Source organism: Acomys minous, assembly GCF_964271855.1.
Source record: "Acomys minous genome assembly, chromosome: 8".
NCBI lineage: Eukaryota > Metazoa > Chordata > Mammalia > Rodentia > Muridae > Acomys > Acomys minous.
The window spans coordinates 72,681,561-72,694,981 of record NC_140489.1 but is presented as its reverse complement, the minus strand read 5'-3'; the positions used below and the strand labels follow the sequence as shown (position 1 = coordinate 72,694,981).

At 40.6% G+C, this 13,421-nt stretch overlaps 1 protein-coding gene across 4 annotated transcripts in view; it reads left to right on the top strand.

Annotated features, from left to right (window-relative positions):
• The window catches only part of DOCK4 (dedicator of cytokinesis 4), a 421,713-nt gene that overhangs the window by 250,172 nt on the left and 158,120 nt on the right, over nt 1–13,421 (top strand). For all 4 annotated transcript variants that reach the window (XM_084791186.1, XM_084791187.1, XM_084791188.1 and 1 more), the window contains exon 13: nt 8,223–8,348. In XM_084791186.1, coding sequence (XP_084647312.1) covers nt 8,223–8,348 — 126 coding nt within the window. The remainder of the gene's footprint in view (nt 1–8,222; nt 8,349–13,421) is intronic.

The following is a 13,421-nucleotide window of genomic DNA, read 5'->3' as shown; positions in this document are numbered from 1 at the left end:
TAAAATTTGAGACAAGAAATCATCAAGAAAATGCCAAGCTATTGTGCAGGACAGTAATAATATGAAATAACAAGATTTGAAAACTAATGCATAAAAGCTATTGATTGAGTATGTATTCTGCTGACACTACTCTACACACGGGCATATTGCAATAAAGTAAATAAATAAATAACCGTGTCATCTCAGTGCTGGGATTCTAATGGTCTTAGATAGAATGGACATTGTTTTTTACTTGTCATTGAAACAATAATGCAACTGCTTCGCTAGGGAATGAACACTGTTGAAAACAATGAATATTGATATACTGAAATTAAAATTTAGTTCAGAGTTCTGCACAAAGGGAAAATGAAATGGAAAAATCAGAATAAACACTTAAAAGATATATAGGTGAATGGAAAGGCCAGTGTGTGTCTAATAGGACTTCCAGAGGTGCTAAGAGTAACAGAAAAAGCTCCAACATTTGAATGTTAAGAATTGAGAAAATGGAAGTGTTCAGTTGGAAGAATAGAAATCCTTCAGAGATGGCTAAGTAGTTAAGAGCCTCTGGCTGTTCTTCTAGAGGACCCAGGTTCAATTCCCAGCACCTACATGGCAGCTCACAACACTAACTCCTGTTGCAGAGGATCTGACACACTCACATAGACATGCATGCAGACAACATTCATAAAATACAAATAAATAAATTATTAAAGTTGTGTCCAGATAAGTTGTGAAACCACAGTACACCAAAGCCCAAACTGAAACTCGGGAGGAAAATATTGATCACCTCCTGCCCCGCCCTCCGATTGTTTCAGCAATTGTAAAGATATGAAGGTCGTGGGCTGTCTCAGAATTGCCATAGGAAAAAGGCCAACTTTGCATTCTACACTTGCCACATTATAACTTCAAAGTGAGAATCATTCCAATTCTAAATATTCCAATATCAAATAAAGTCATAGGAAACCTACTATTCACACTCACTGGAAGAAGTAGGAGGAGTAGAACTTAGGAATGGAGTCTGGGGGCAAAGAAATGTGAGGAGAGTGTACAGGAGAATGGAGGTGGGGCAGTAAGCACACTGTGTGCAGCAAAAACAGAAGCGTGGCAGTAAGCACACTGTGTGCAGCAAAAACAGAAGTGCGGCAGTAAGCACACTGTGTGCAAGGAGAACAGAAGCGGGGCAGTAAGCACACTGTGTGCAGCAAAAACAGAAGCGGGGCAGTAAGCACACTGTGTTCAGGGGTAACAGAAGCTGGGGAGTAAGCACACTGTATGCAGGGAGAGCAGAAGCACGGCAGTAAGCACACTATGTGCAGGGAGAGCAGAAGCAGGGCAGTAAGCACACTGTGTGCAGGGAGAATGGAAGCAGGTCAGTAAGCACACTGTTTGCAGGGAGAGCAGAAGCAGGGCAGTAAGCACACTGTGTGCAAGGAGAGCAGAAGCAGGGCAGTAAGCACACTGTGTGCAAGGAGAACAGAAGCAGGGCAGTCAGCACACTGTGTGCAAGGAGAACAGAAGCAGGGCAGTCAGCACACTGTGTTCAGGGAGAATGGAAGCTGTGTAGTAAGCACACTGTGTGCAAGGAGAACAGAAGCAGGGCAGTAAGCACACTGTGTGCAAGGAGAACAGAAGCAGGGCAGTAAGCACACTGTGTGCAAGGAGAACAGAAGCAGGGCAGTAAGCACACTGTGTGCAAGGAGAACAGAAGCAGGGCAGTAAGCACACTGTGTGCAAGGAGAACAGAAGCAGGGCAGTAAGCACACTGTGTGCAAGGAGAACAGAAGCAGGGCAGTAAGCACACTGTGTGCAAGGACAACAGAAGCGGGTCAATAAGCACATCCGTGTGCAGGGAGAACATAAGTGGGGCAGAAGCACACCTGTGTGCAGGGACAACAGAAGCAGGGCAGTAAGCACACTGTGTGCAGGGAGAACATAAGCAGGGCAATAAGCACACTGTGTGCAGGGACAACAGAAGCAGGGCAGTAAGCACACCTGTGTGCAGGGAGAACGGAAGCAGGGCAGTAAGCACACTGTGTACAGGGACAACAGAAGCAGGGCAGTAAACACACCTGTGTGCAGGGAGAAAGTAAGCGGGGCAGTAGGCACACTTTAGCTCCAGCTGTGGACAGCAGGAGTAAAATGATGTCCTCTTTAGAGATGTGGAGATTTTGGTCCACATTGCAGGAAGAGATGCAAACAATTGATTAAATACAGACTTTAAGTCAATTATTTTTATTGAAAATAATTTTTAAAAGTAAAATGTATTGTTTCCAGAATAGAAAAATCAGTCAAATAAGAAAACGTAGCTCAGTGCATGTAAAGTCACGGTTTTGCAGTTTTACATTATTATATATTCACAGCTCTGTGCTATTTGATTCATTAACAATAAAGAAGGAAAAAATGAAACAAAGAAAAAATGTATATAATGGAAAACAGTGAGGTAGTAGGGCGGCATGGCGGACCTGATTGCCAAATGGCAGGCTGACATCGCAGGGCTCCTGATTAGTGACTTGTTCCACGCTTTGGTTTCTGTCTAGATGTAATACTCAAATTCCTATGTCATTAGGGATTTTTTTTCACTTTCACATCTCTCTGTGTACATTTGCTTGTCCCACTTCCATGTTTGACCCATCTTCTATCTAAGACCTGTGATATTTATACACAGTTTTGCCTTTGAACCCACCACAAAGAACTGGCCTAAGTACATAGAAAGCCCTGGGTTCTGTCTAATGATAAGGAGGCAGGCCTAGTAAATGTTTTCCTCCTGCCTTTTTTATTTTATTACTTCCTAAAGTTTTGTTTTACTTCATTTGATTGCTGTTTGTTACAACATCCCCCCCCCACCAAAAAACAAAACAAAACAAAACAGTCTCATGTAGCCAAGGCTAGCTTTGAACTTGCTTTTTATAGCTAAGAATCTTGGGCTCCTCCTCCTCCTGCCTCCACCTTCTGAGTGTTAGGATGGCAGTATGGAGCACCCAGCCTGAATAAAAGGAATATTTTCTTAATGTATGGCTGTTGGGAAACCTATGCAACTTGGAACAGAACCTAGTTTGTTGGCTTTATGGCCAGGAGGAATAAAGGAGAAACAACAGGCCAGAGTCAAACCACAGTTCTACTGTAGTTGCTGCAGCACATGCTGTCAGTCCTGAGCTCTTTCTGTCAGGCTTTACCTAGAGAATTTTGTAAAATTGATGTCATTATCTGTGTGGTTTGGAGATGGGAACCAGAGCACAGAGAACTCAACACTGAGACAGCATCCTGCAGCTGTATCATGTACTTCTTTAATGGCACATGCATTTAGCAAATGTTTGCATGCTTTTCCATTTTGCATTGCTGTATATTCACAGCTATATGTTATTTGGTTCATTACTGACAAAACAGCTGACATAACCTTAAATTAATTCTGGCTGCTACTTATAAATCATGCTGTGCTCTCCACTTTTAATATAAAAATGCAGAATTTCGTGAATTTAAAAAGAGCCGTCTTCTAAAATGAGTTTGCTCTAATTCCCATAAAATGAGAATCACCAAATAGTCCACAGATCCTCAGCCTTTCTCCTTCATGCTGCTTCTGTGCTCTGAGCATAGTACAGTCTCAGGGCTATTTTGGTTTTTGGTTTTTGGTTTGTGTGTTTGTTTGTTTGTTTTGGCAGACTCCAGATTAATTACTCACCAGGTCCTTCTAATTGTAGCTCAAATGCTGAGGCCGATGTGAAAGCTCAGTTTAATGAAGACGTTTCTTCTAATACGTGGAACATTTGTCCCAAAGCCAGTTCATTTTGGATACTTACTTTTGGGTACCGTTCCTATGGCTGTAACAAAATGTGCAACAGGAGCAACTTAAAAGAAGAGGGGTTTGTTTTGTCTCGTAACCTTAGAGGGCGTATGATCCACCATGGCATGATACCAGAACTGGAGGCCGCTGCATGCGTTCAGTTCCTCAGTCAGGAAACAGATACGAATGTGGATGCTAAACATGATGTCTCTGCTCTTTTTATTCAGCCTAAGACATCAGCCCATTGGTATGTAGGAGGTGCGATGCACATTCAGGAAGGGTCTTCCCTTTTTAGGTGAACGTCTCTTGAACTACTCTCAAAGACAGAACTAGATGTGTGTCTCCTGAGTGATTCTGAATCTAGTCAAGTTGGCAATGGAGTTTAACTTATATCAATGGCTGGGGAGGGAAAAAGTTGTAAAACATTGTTTATACACTGTAAAATTAAGGTAGCAACTTAGTTCTATAGGTTATAGGTTATCATAATACTCTGTAAAAATTTTCTCTCAATTTTAAGATCCTTTCGGTAATAATTTTCTGTATACTCCTTTTATGTACTTTGCCCATTCTACCTTATAGTCTATCACTTATATGTATCTTGACTTAGCAATTCCTTAGGAATAGAATTTCTGTGCTATATATCCTTGTATTCTACCTTCTGTCTTATTCACAGGCCATAAGCTACTGATCTCCCTGCTGATCATTGCAAATAATGGTAGGAATCTGAAAGAGTGTGCAGATCAAACTTTGGAAGAAGCAGTCACCTCTGAGAGACAGTAGGATACCTAGATTCTAAAGTAGGGCTGCAAGGAACTGATATATAAAAATTCTATTGTATATATTGTACAGTGTATACTTTGATTCATTTGATGCATGTATTATGAAACAAATAAGTGAAAGGTAATTAATGTATATGGCATCTCATATACTTGTGGTCTTGTTTTTGCTTTTTTTGGGGGGGGGCAGAGTTTCTCTATGTAGCCTCTCTTGCCCTGGAACTCACTCTGTAGACCAAGATGGCCTCAAACAAACAGAGATCCACCTGCCTCTGTCTCCCTGAGTGCTGGGATTAAAGGCGTGTGCCACCACTACTTAGCTTTGTTTTTCTTCTTCTTTCCTTCCTTCCTTCTTTTCTTCCTTCCCTTTCTTTCTTTCTTTCTTTCTTTCTTTTTTTCTTTCTTTCTTTCTTTCTTTCTTTCTTTCTTTCTTTCTTGTGAGAACTTCTAAAATCTATCTAACTGAAGTTTTATATCCTTTAAAGAAATCTTCTCATGTACCCTGTTCTCCTCCCAGCACTCAGCCTCAGCCAGTAACTTTTCCCACATCAGTATGTAAATATTCGTCAAGACTTTCCTTTGTAGTAATGAGTAGGTTTTTTGTTTGTTTGTTTTTTATTTGTTTGTTTTTTGTTTTTTGTTTTTTTTTTACCCAATGTGTTGTGATGATTCATTTATTCAGCCTTGTAATTGTAAGGTCATGATAACTGAGGACCACCTTAAAAATAAGACCAACAGTTTCTGTGATGGCACAATACATAAAAATGCCATGAAAAACTTGGTGGAGCTGCTTCTTGTGGTTCAGCTGCTGGCACCATGTGTTGTTTTCTTGATTTGCTTTACTGAAATTATACGACTCCTTTGCTGTTCTTTAGATAAGAGTTGTAGTTTGTGAGGACAGCCTAGATTTGGAGGCAGAGCATATGCTTTGTAGCCAGTCTTTCCATTCAATTGACTTTCTGCTGCCTGACTGAATTAATTCTTCATTCTGGAAAAACTGGGTCAACTGCAAATGGCATTACTGCCCCCACTATCACCAACTATTGTCACCAGGGTAATGCAATTAGCCACACATAGGACTTTATTCTATATTTTTCTAAATTCTGGAATATATCCAACTCTTAAGTAATTTTCTGTTCCCCCCTGTTTATCTATATTGTCCCATCACTTTGGCATTCCCATCCAACACCTACTAGCTGGCTGCCCTCTGCCAGCTGCCTTCTTGATGCCCTTCCTGTCTTTTCCCCTCTCTCCTCTCCATGGCACGTGCTATCTAGACATTGATGCATTCCTCGGCTCGTTACTATTCTTCCTCCACCCATTTCTTTCCTGAAAGTATATGTTCTCCCTTTCATATCTTTAATTTCTCCAGGATGCCATTATCTCTGACTAAATACTTTTTCATTGTCTAATTCTCTAGAAAGAATTAACTTTTTGTCTTTAAAGAAGCGTGAGGAGGAGGGAGGAAGGGGAAGACTGCAGGGTGAATAAATGTAGCACCCATTGGGCAAATAGGAATCCTACTTAGTTTTACATGGTCCCACTCCTAAAGGTCCTATCCTAAAGAACACGATATCTTTGGTTTTTTTTATTATTATTGAGATGTTCCTTCTTCTTTTGTGTTTACCACATAGTGTTGCAAGTGTCTCAGATCAGGGCCTTCCACAGGGTCCTGGTAAAATGATTTCCATTTGAAAAATATAACAAAATCTCAAATATTGTATCAAATGCATCTTTTTAAAAAAGAGTTCATTTATTGTATATTCAGTGTTTTGCCTGCATATAACCTGCAGGCCAGAAGAGGGCACCAGATCTCATTATAGATGGTTGTGAGTCACCATATGGTGGCTGGCAATTGAGCTCAGGACCTTCGGAAGAACAGCCTTAACCCCTGAGCCATCTCTCCAGCCTCTGACGAATGCATCTTATTCTCTAAGAGTTCTGAGACTTTGAGCAGTGCCCTTCCCCAACAGGAAGAAGTGTTTTGTGAAACTGTGTAGTACACATAGGTCTTCTACAAACCCCAGCTCCTGATGATGCTAATGGTGATGGTGATGTGGGTGTTGAAGGAAAAGGGACAGTAGTGGATAGAGAACAGAGGCAGTGATGATAAGGTGAGGCAGTGGGAGATCATGAGCCAGCAAGACAGATGGGTTAGAAGACATGCCACTTGCTCTTTGTTCCCTGGCCTCTGGGTTTTGGAAGGAATCACCAGTGCCACTTCAAGTGTCCTGGAACTGCTCTGAGGGTTGCAGTCCATCCACATGTCGGGATGGCTGTCCCTTCCCGACTTCATTCAATATGGCTATGGAAGGGTGAAGCCCTCTCCTCTTCTGATCTCAGGCCCCCAGTTCAAAGTGAGTGCAATGGGGGTGGGGTAGATAAGGGAAAGTTATGGAGAAATGGAGAGCAGGTTCAGAATTTTGAAACCTGATGGGCTTCACGTACACAGCCCTTCTCTGAGACAGACGTTCTGCTAGTGGCTTCCTTTCCAGGTCTTTTCTTTGTTATTGCCCCTCTTAAAACAAACAAGTCATCATTCACTACTCTGTATTTTCTTATACTATTTAGGGAGAGTAAAAGAAAGACCCCTGTGTGCCTGTGTTGTCGATAACATTTGCATATTTTCCAGTGTGACTGAACTTATTCCTATATTGTTTTTACAGAGCATTGTAGTACTATAAATTAACTACAGTGGGCTATTCAGCAACTGGTGGTGACAAATAATGATATAGATTAAAGATCATCAGGGGACAGGTTTATTATCTTTATAACACCACTCTCCGAACTCACTTTAGGTTGCGTGGGTTTTTTTTTTTAATGAAGTAACTGTTTTTTAAAAATAAGTCACTTTGAGAGATTTCATTTTCTATTGCTGATACAGCTATGTGCCTTCTTGTTTTAAATTGTTAAAAGGAGGAAGGAATTGAAGAAGATGTTGTGTCTTTGAAGTGTACATATGAACATTTTCACATTAGTTTCCTTTTTGTAGTTCTTGCCTTAGTATTGAGAAAATTGCATATGAAATAAACATTGTCTACTGCATGTCCTGCTGTGATAATGTCACTATAATTGGGATAAAAAAGAAAAACAGATAATTTTGAGATGACTAGATTCCTTTTTATTTGTCAAAGCATCCTATATCCTAATATATTCTCAGAAAAAAAAATGCCATTTTGAGTTTCTGTATCATAATAAAAATGTATCCTTGATTCTATTATAATCACTTTCATTGCTTTAAATTCAAGAAAAAGCATTATTTTAAACAAGTCTTAGCTGCCTCTATCTAAAGATTCGTTTTCAGGTTTTTGATATTTGGTTGATCATCATCTACAAGCCTTATAGAGTTGAAAAAGGGTATAGGTCTATTTTGATCTCATTGCCCGTTATCTATTTAGAGAGTAAGTGTTGGTGGAGAGGTATTCTGACAGCCAAGGCGGGAGGACAGGGTGCCATGGCTACTAGCCTGCTTTCTGCCAGTGAGTCTCCAGTTCCTAGAAACTGGAAAATGTATTAATGTTGGGAAACTGTTACTCAAAGATCATTTCCAGTTTTTATCAATTTTATGTGGCTAGTAAAATCTGGTACCGGAAACCTGAGCTCACGAGCTCGTGGAGGCGCCTTCACTTCTTACATAACATGGTTTGTTTTCTTCTTACCATAACTTCCGTGTCCTTCCCTTGTTTTAGGATTAGCAGTTTCCCTGCAGCTGCTGCATGGAGACATTGAACAAATCAGGAGAGAGTACTCGTCAGTGTTCTCCCATGGAGTGTCCATTACACGGAAGCTCGGCTTCTCTAGCATCATCATGCCTGGTAGGTGACGTGGCGTGCACCGAAGCAGTGAAGTATGTATGGACGCGCTAGTTCTACCATTTGAGAAAATTGACAAATTGTCAGCTTTGAAGTGTCCATGTGGCCCGGGGGCCATGTGAGAAAGCAAAGTGAGGAACATGATAATGAGCAAATTAGAAACTATTATCTGAAATGAAGGAACTCTGATGGCCATGGCTACATTTCCCGCATAACAACCAAATGTGAGGTACCATCCAAAAATACTTCATCTCTCTGTGGAGAAGTTTAGGTCATGTTAGGTGATACACTCATAGTTCTGTTGTTGTTTGTTTGTTTTGTTTCTGAGCATGGAGAGCAATATATTATAAGCACAAAACATGATGAGTTATAGACAGACGATCAACTTTGATAAAATTATGTCTAAAAAATCATGCTGAGTGAAGGCCAACTCATTTTTATGAGTACACAGCTGCTCATAAACAAGTTTTAAAAAGGTGCTGGTGGGGAGATGCACATGTGAACAGTAAAGGGGCCGATGATCAGAGGACCTAACTTCTTCATCAAACAGATTTTTTTCAGTTCCTCTTTTAAAAAGAAAACCTTTTATTTTAATATGACTTAAGAAAATATTATGTATTGAGTGAAATTTTTACTTTATGCATTTCCTCTTTTTTGTTATTCATACAGCAGGGTTTTCAGAACTAATGAGTCCAGCCCTTCCTCACGTTATTATCCTTCCCCGTGCTCATAGTCAGCCGCTGCTGTAACTCCAAAGGACAACTCTAGCACCCAGCTCTGAGACCTGGTGCTGGAATTGCTTAGAAAAGACCCAAAATGCATTCACTGTTGCCCACTGTACCATTTACTGATCTCTTGATTGAAATTGCTTCATGCAAGCACGGCTGGAGAAGCAGCTTGGAAGGTTTTTGGGATGACCTGGCCCAGTCATCCTTCGTGTCTTACAGGACTGTTGTGGAAAATGACTGTTTATGGATCTGTTTACTTGGTGACATGCTAGCCAGTGGCTCTTGCAACCATTCATTATTTCCCCCTAGTTGCTATAAATAACTGGTATTTCCTCTTTAACAAAAAAGAAAAACATTCATCCCACTGGGAAGCAAATTGATGGGCAAATCTAATATATAAAACATATTTAGAGCAGAGCATGGCCTGCTGCTAGGAGAATTCCTCATCTTGGTCCCTGGGCAGTATCACAGAGGAATGGAAATATATACAGCAGGATGGCACTTCTCTGGCTGGCTGCGAGGATCTGTTCTCATGTAGCTTTTGTCTGGCTTTAAGAGGCTTGCTTCTGTCTCTTTCTGGCAGTATTCTATAATGTATGGTTCATACTGTCCAAGGAAACAGTCCCTCCAGACACACACGGATCTACATGGCGTGAGACTGCAAGAAAACTTTTTTAAAAGCACTTCATTATTTCCTTTTTTAAATTTTTCTTGTCTTCTTTGACTTCTTAATATTTCAAACAAGATGGAGATAAGAGAGATGCATGTAGGTACTTAAGCATCAGAGAACAGCTCTCAGACTCACTGGAATTTTTACAATGAGAAACACAGTCATTGCTCTACTGTCCTTTACTGTTTTCAGATTAACTAGTTCATTCTCACCAGTGGCTGAGTGAAAATTTGAGTTGAATACTCCAATGAGAAAATATTTATGAACAACATTTCTGTTCACAGTGTCCTCTGGACAGTCTGCATGCATGGCCCTTCCCACTTCTAGACTGTCCTTCAAAGCTCATTTGCATCTAGTATTCTGATGGGGTCAGGACAGGTGAGGTACATCTCATACCAAGAGGACCAGGTTCATTAACACAGTCACCCTCTCTGCAAAATGGATGGCCTATGCCCTTGACACAGACAGAAACAAAAACAGAATTCTTTTTCTGGTCCACTAGACATAATCAGTGCCTCTTTTTGAAACTGAGAGACCTGGAAGCAGAAATTCTTCCCTTAGCCTTGCTTTTGTCCAGGGGCATCACTTATCACTGGTATTAAGGAGGAAGAGGGGTCTGCCTTTGTGCTTTCAAGCCTGTGGGTCAGTCAGTGCCTATTGTTTTCATTGTTAATATATTATTGCTGTTGTTATTTTTGTACACTGATTTACAGCTGCAAAAAGTCCATTTCTAAGAGGTCTTATGACAGCAATATACAAACCGAGTACTATCTCTAAGGGAAATTTCATGGTGCAGGCTCTGACAGAAGACAACAAAATATTTAAATCATTGTTCTCCACAGAAATGTAGAATGAGCCCAAATGTAATTTCAAATAATGAGTAGCCAGTATTTTAAAAGAAATAAGAAATGGTAAAAATTAATTTCAACAGCATATGTTACTTAACTCAGTGCATCCCCAAATATTACTTCAATAGGTAATCCATATAAAAAATGCTCTAATGAGTTATTCACACTGTTTTCCACTCTCAGTCTTTGAAGGCTGCTGGGTATTGGACATTCACAGTACATCTCTCTATAGCCAAGTCACATTTCAACTGCTCAGTTGCCACATGGAAGTAGTTACTGTGTTGGACGGCTTGGCTCTAAGTGTCTTAACAGACTCCATGCAAATTCTGAGTATGAGGAAGGTCTGAGTTCCACCAGACACCTTGGAACAGTTGACTGATGTGTCGGGAAGGGCACAAGAGGCTGTCTGTCCCCTCCGCACACTGCTTGAGCACTCCTACTCTAGGTAATATTCTAGGCAAATCTTTCTTCGCCTCCATCGTGTTCCCTCTACTTCATCTTCCTGGCTTATGCCCCGTTCCCTGGAGATGTGCTCCCACAGAGTGATTGGTTAAACTGTCACTTTTTGTTAGAGAACCCATCATTAATACTTTCTGGGGCTTTTTGTAAGTCTTTCAGGCTTCTAACCCTAAGAAGAATTAGTGTAGCTGCCAGGGTGCTAGGAAGAGGCAAGGACTGAGATCAGGGGCTAATTTTGAAACTGAACTCAAGACTTATTTAAATTTATTTTGCAAATAACTTGGTGATTTATAGATCTGGGATAATAATATGATAAATGTTTCCCTCGTTTTGTTTTTTTTTTAAAGGAATTGCATTCTTTTAAATATAGGTGTTATGCTTTGCTACTTACTGGTAAAGAAGCACAGGGGGAATTAATTCTGCAGTAATCCTCATTTTGGAGAAAGTAGATTAGAGCTAGTATGATATGATTTAATCTTTCTTTAACATAAGTCCTTCTTGGTCAATATCCCTCATGCCTCTAATTCCAGCTACTTAAGGCCTGAGGAGGGAGGATCACAAATTCAGGGCCTGCCTGAGCTTGTAAAAATATTTTCTAAATTCAACTAAAGTTCCCTAAGCTTTGGTCAGAATCGCAAAGATTCTGCATCACACAGGAGCCATCACTTGTCTTAGATCTGAATCCTGGTCACATGTAAAGATGGTACACCTTCAGTCAGAAGGTGTCAGATACTGGAGAGAGATGAACGGTTTCCTTCCAGCCACAGGTCACACCAGATGGGGATAGTTCCCAGAACTAATTATTAGTATTTCAAGACTAGTCTGACCAATGTGCAGTACCATATAATGAATATCTTCCTTGCTGAAGTCTCCTGTGGTGACAGTGGCTGAGTTTTCTGTTGCGTTACCAATAGGGCCTTACACATATACCTTAGTCTCTACACTTGAGTTTCATCTATCAAATGCAATGGATAGCGCCTCCCTATAAATGGAAGAGAAGATGTAGCTAGCCATTCAAGTGTTCTGTGAAGAACCCAACTCGTAGCAGGCGTTGAGTAACGTGAACTGTTGCTGTTTGTACTACAGGGACAACCACTGCATTGGAATTCCCCTTGTCTAAAACTGCTAAGACCAGAAGTGCTTGAGACTTTAGAGGTGTTTTATAATTTTGAAATTTTCCTATTGAGCTCGGAGTGCTGGCACACACCTTTAATATCAACTCTTGGGATGGGTCAGGCCATTCTCTATGAGTCTGAGGCTAGCCTGGTCTACATAGTGATTTTCAGGCCAGACAAGGCTGCATAGTGAAATGCTGTCTCAAAGAAGAGGAAGAGGGAGGAGGAAGAGAAGGAAGAGGGGGAGAAAAAATTTCCACAAAACATACAGGTTTTCTCATCCCTACAATAAAGATCTAGAATGCCCTGGTATCTTTGACTCTGAATGTTATGTTGGTGTTCAAAAGCTTTTGGTTTTCCAATTAGAGACGTTCAGTGTTCTGCCCTATGTCATCAGTTATTTTAGTGTGTGTGGAAAATTCTAAGTCATTTGTATATTTTTTCTTCTTAACCAAGAGAATTTTTCCTCTAATTCCCTAAACTTTAAATGCTCAGAGAAAGGGCTGGGCTGGTCCTGCCTTGACTCTGCACAGTGGTTTTAGGATGAAGTCTGCATGCATTTTGTGCCAGTGTCCAGAGCAGTCACAAGACAGTGCCAAGGATGGTAGCCTATGACAGAGACCTTGCTCCCTTAGGTCATCAGTCTTCCTGTTGACTTCCTATTGGTTATCAATCCACTGAAATGCTTTTGCTTTGTTTCTACTAATGTGACCTTATCTTTATCTTGCCTACAATAATTTGAAAAGTCTTTAGGTGTGTGCAGGCTCCCTAGCCAGTGGGCCTGCTAAAGAGAAGAGAGTGTCCTACATGTTAAATTTACACAGCAATGAATCGGAGAGCTATGAGATCTTAATAAACACTGTCACAAGAATAGCTCCTCTCACTGGCACTGTGACTCCATCTCATACTTTACAGTTTGTCTCATAATTACCCAAGATGCTTTTCTAGAACCAGTTGGGCTTATTAGTTTTCTTCGGAGTCTTCAAGTACATTGATTTTAATTAGCACTCGCTTCAACTTTCTCCTTCTGCATATTTTGGCAAAACGTGGCACCTTGTGGTATTGGGACATAGCAAGCTGCAGAATTCCTGGAGAGAGGCATATGTAGAATGCCACCCAAAGAAATGCTCTTCTCATTGTGTGTTCTCTTTGCAAAGAAATTGTGCTTAATCTACAGGGTTTGCAAAAGATGGGAGGAGGCTGTTACAGGAATGCTAATGGTTAGGGAGCAGAATATTAAAGCATGTGTATACAGT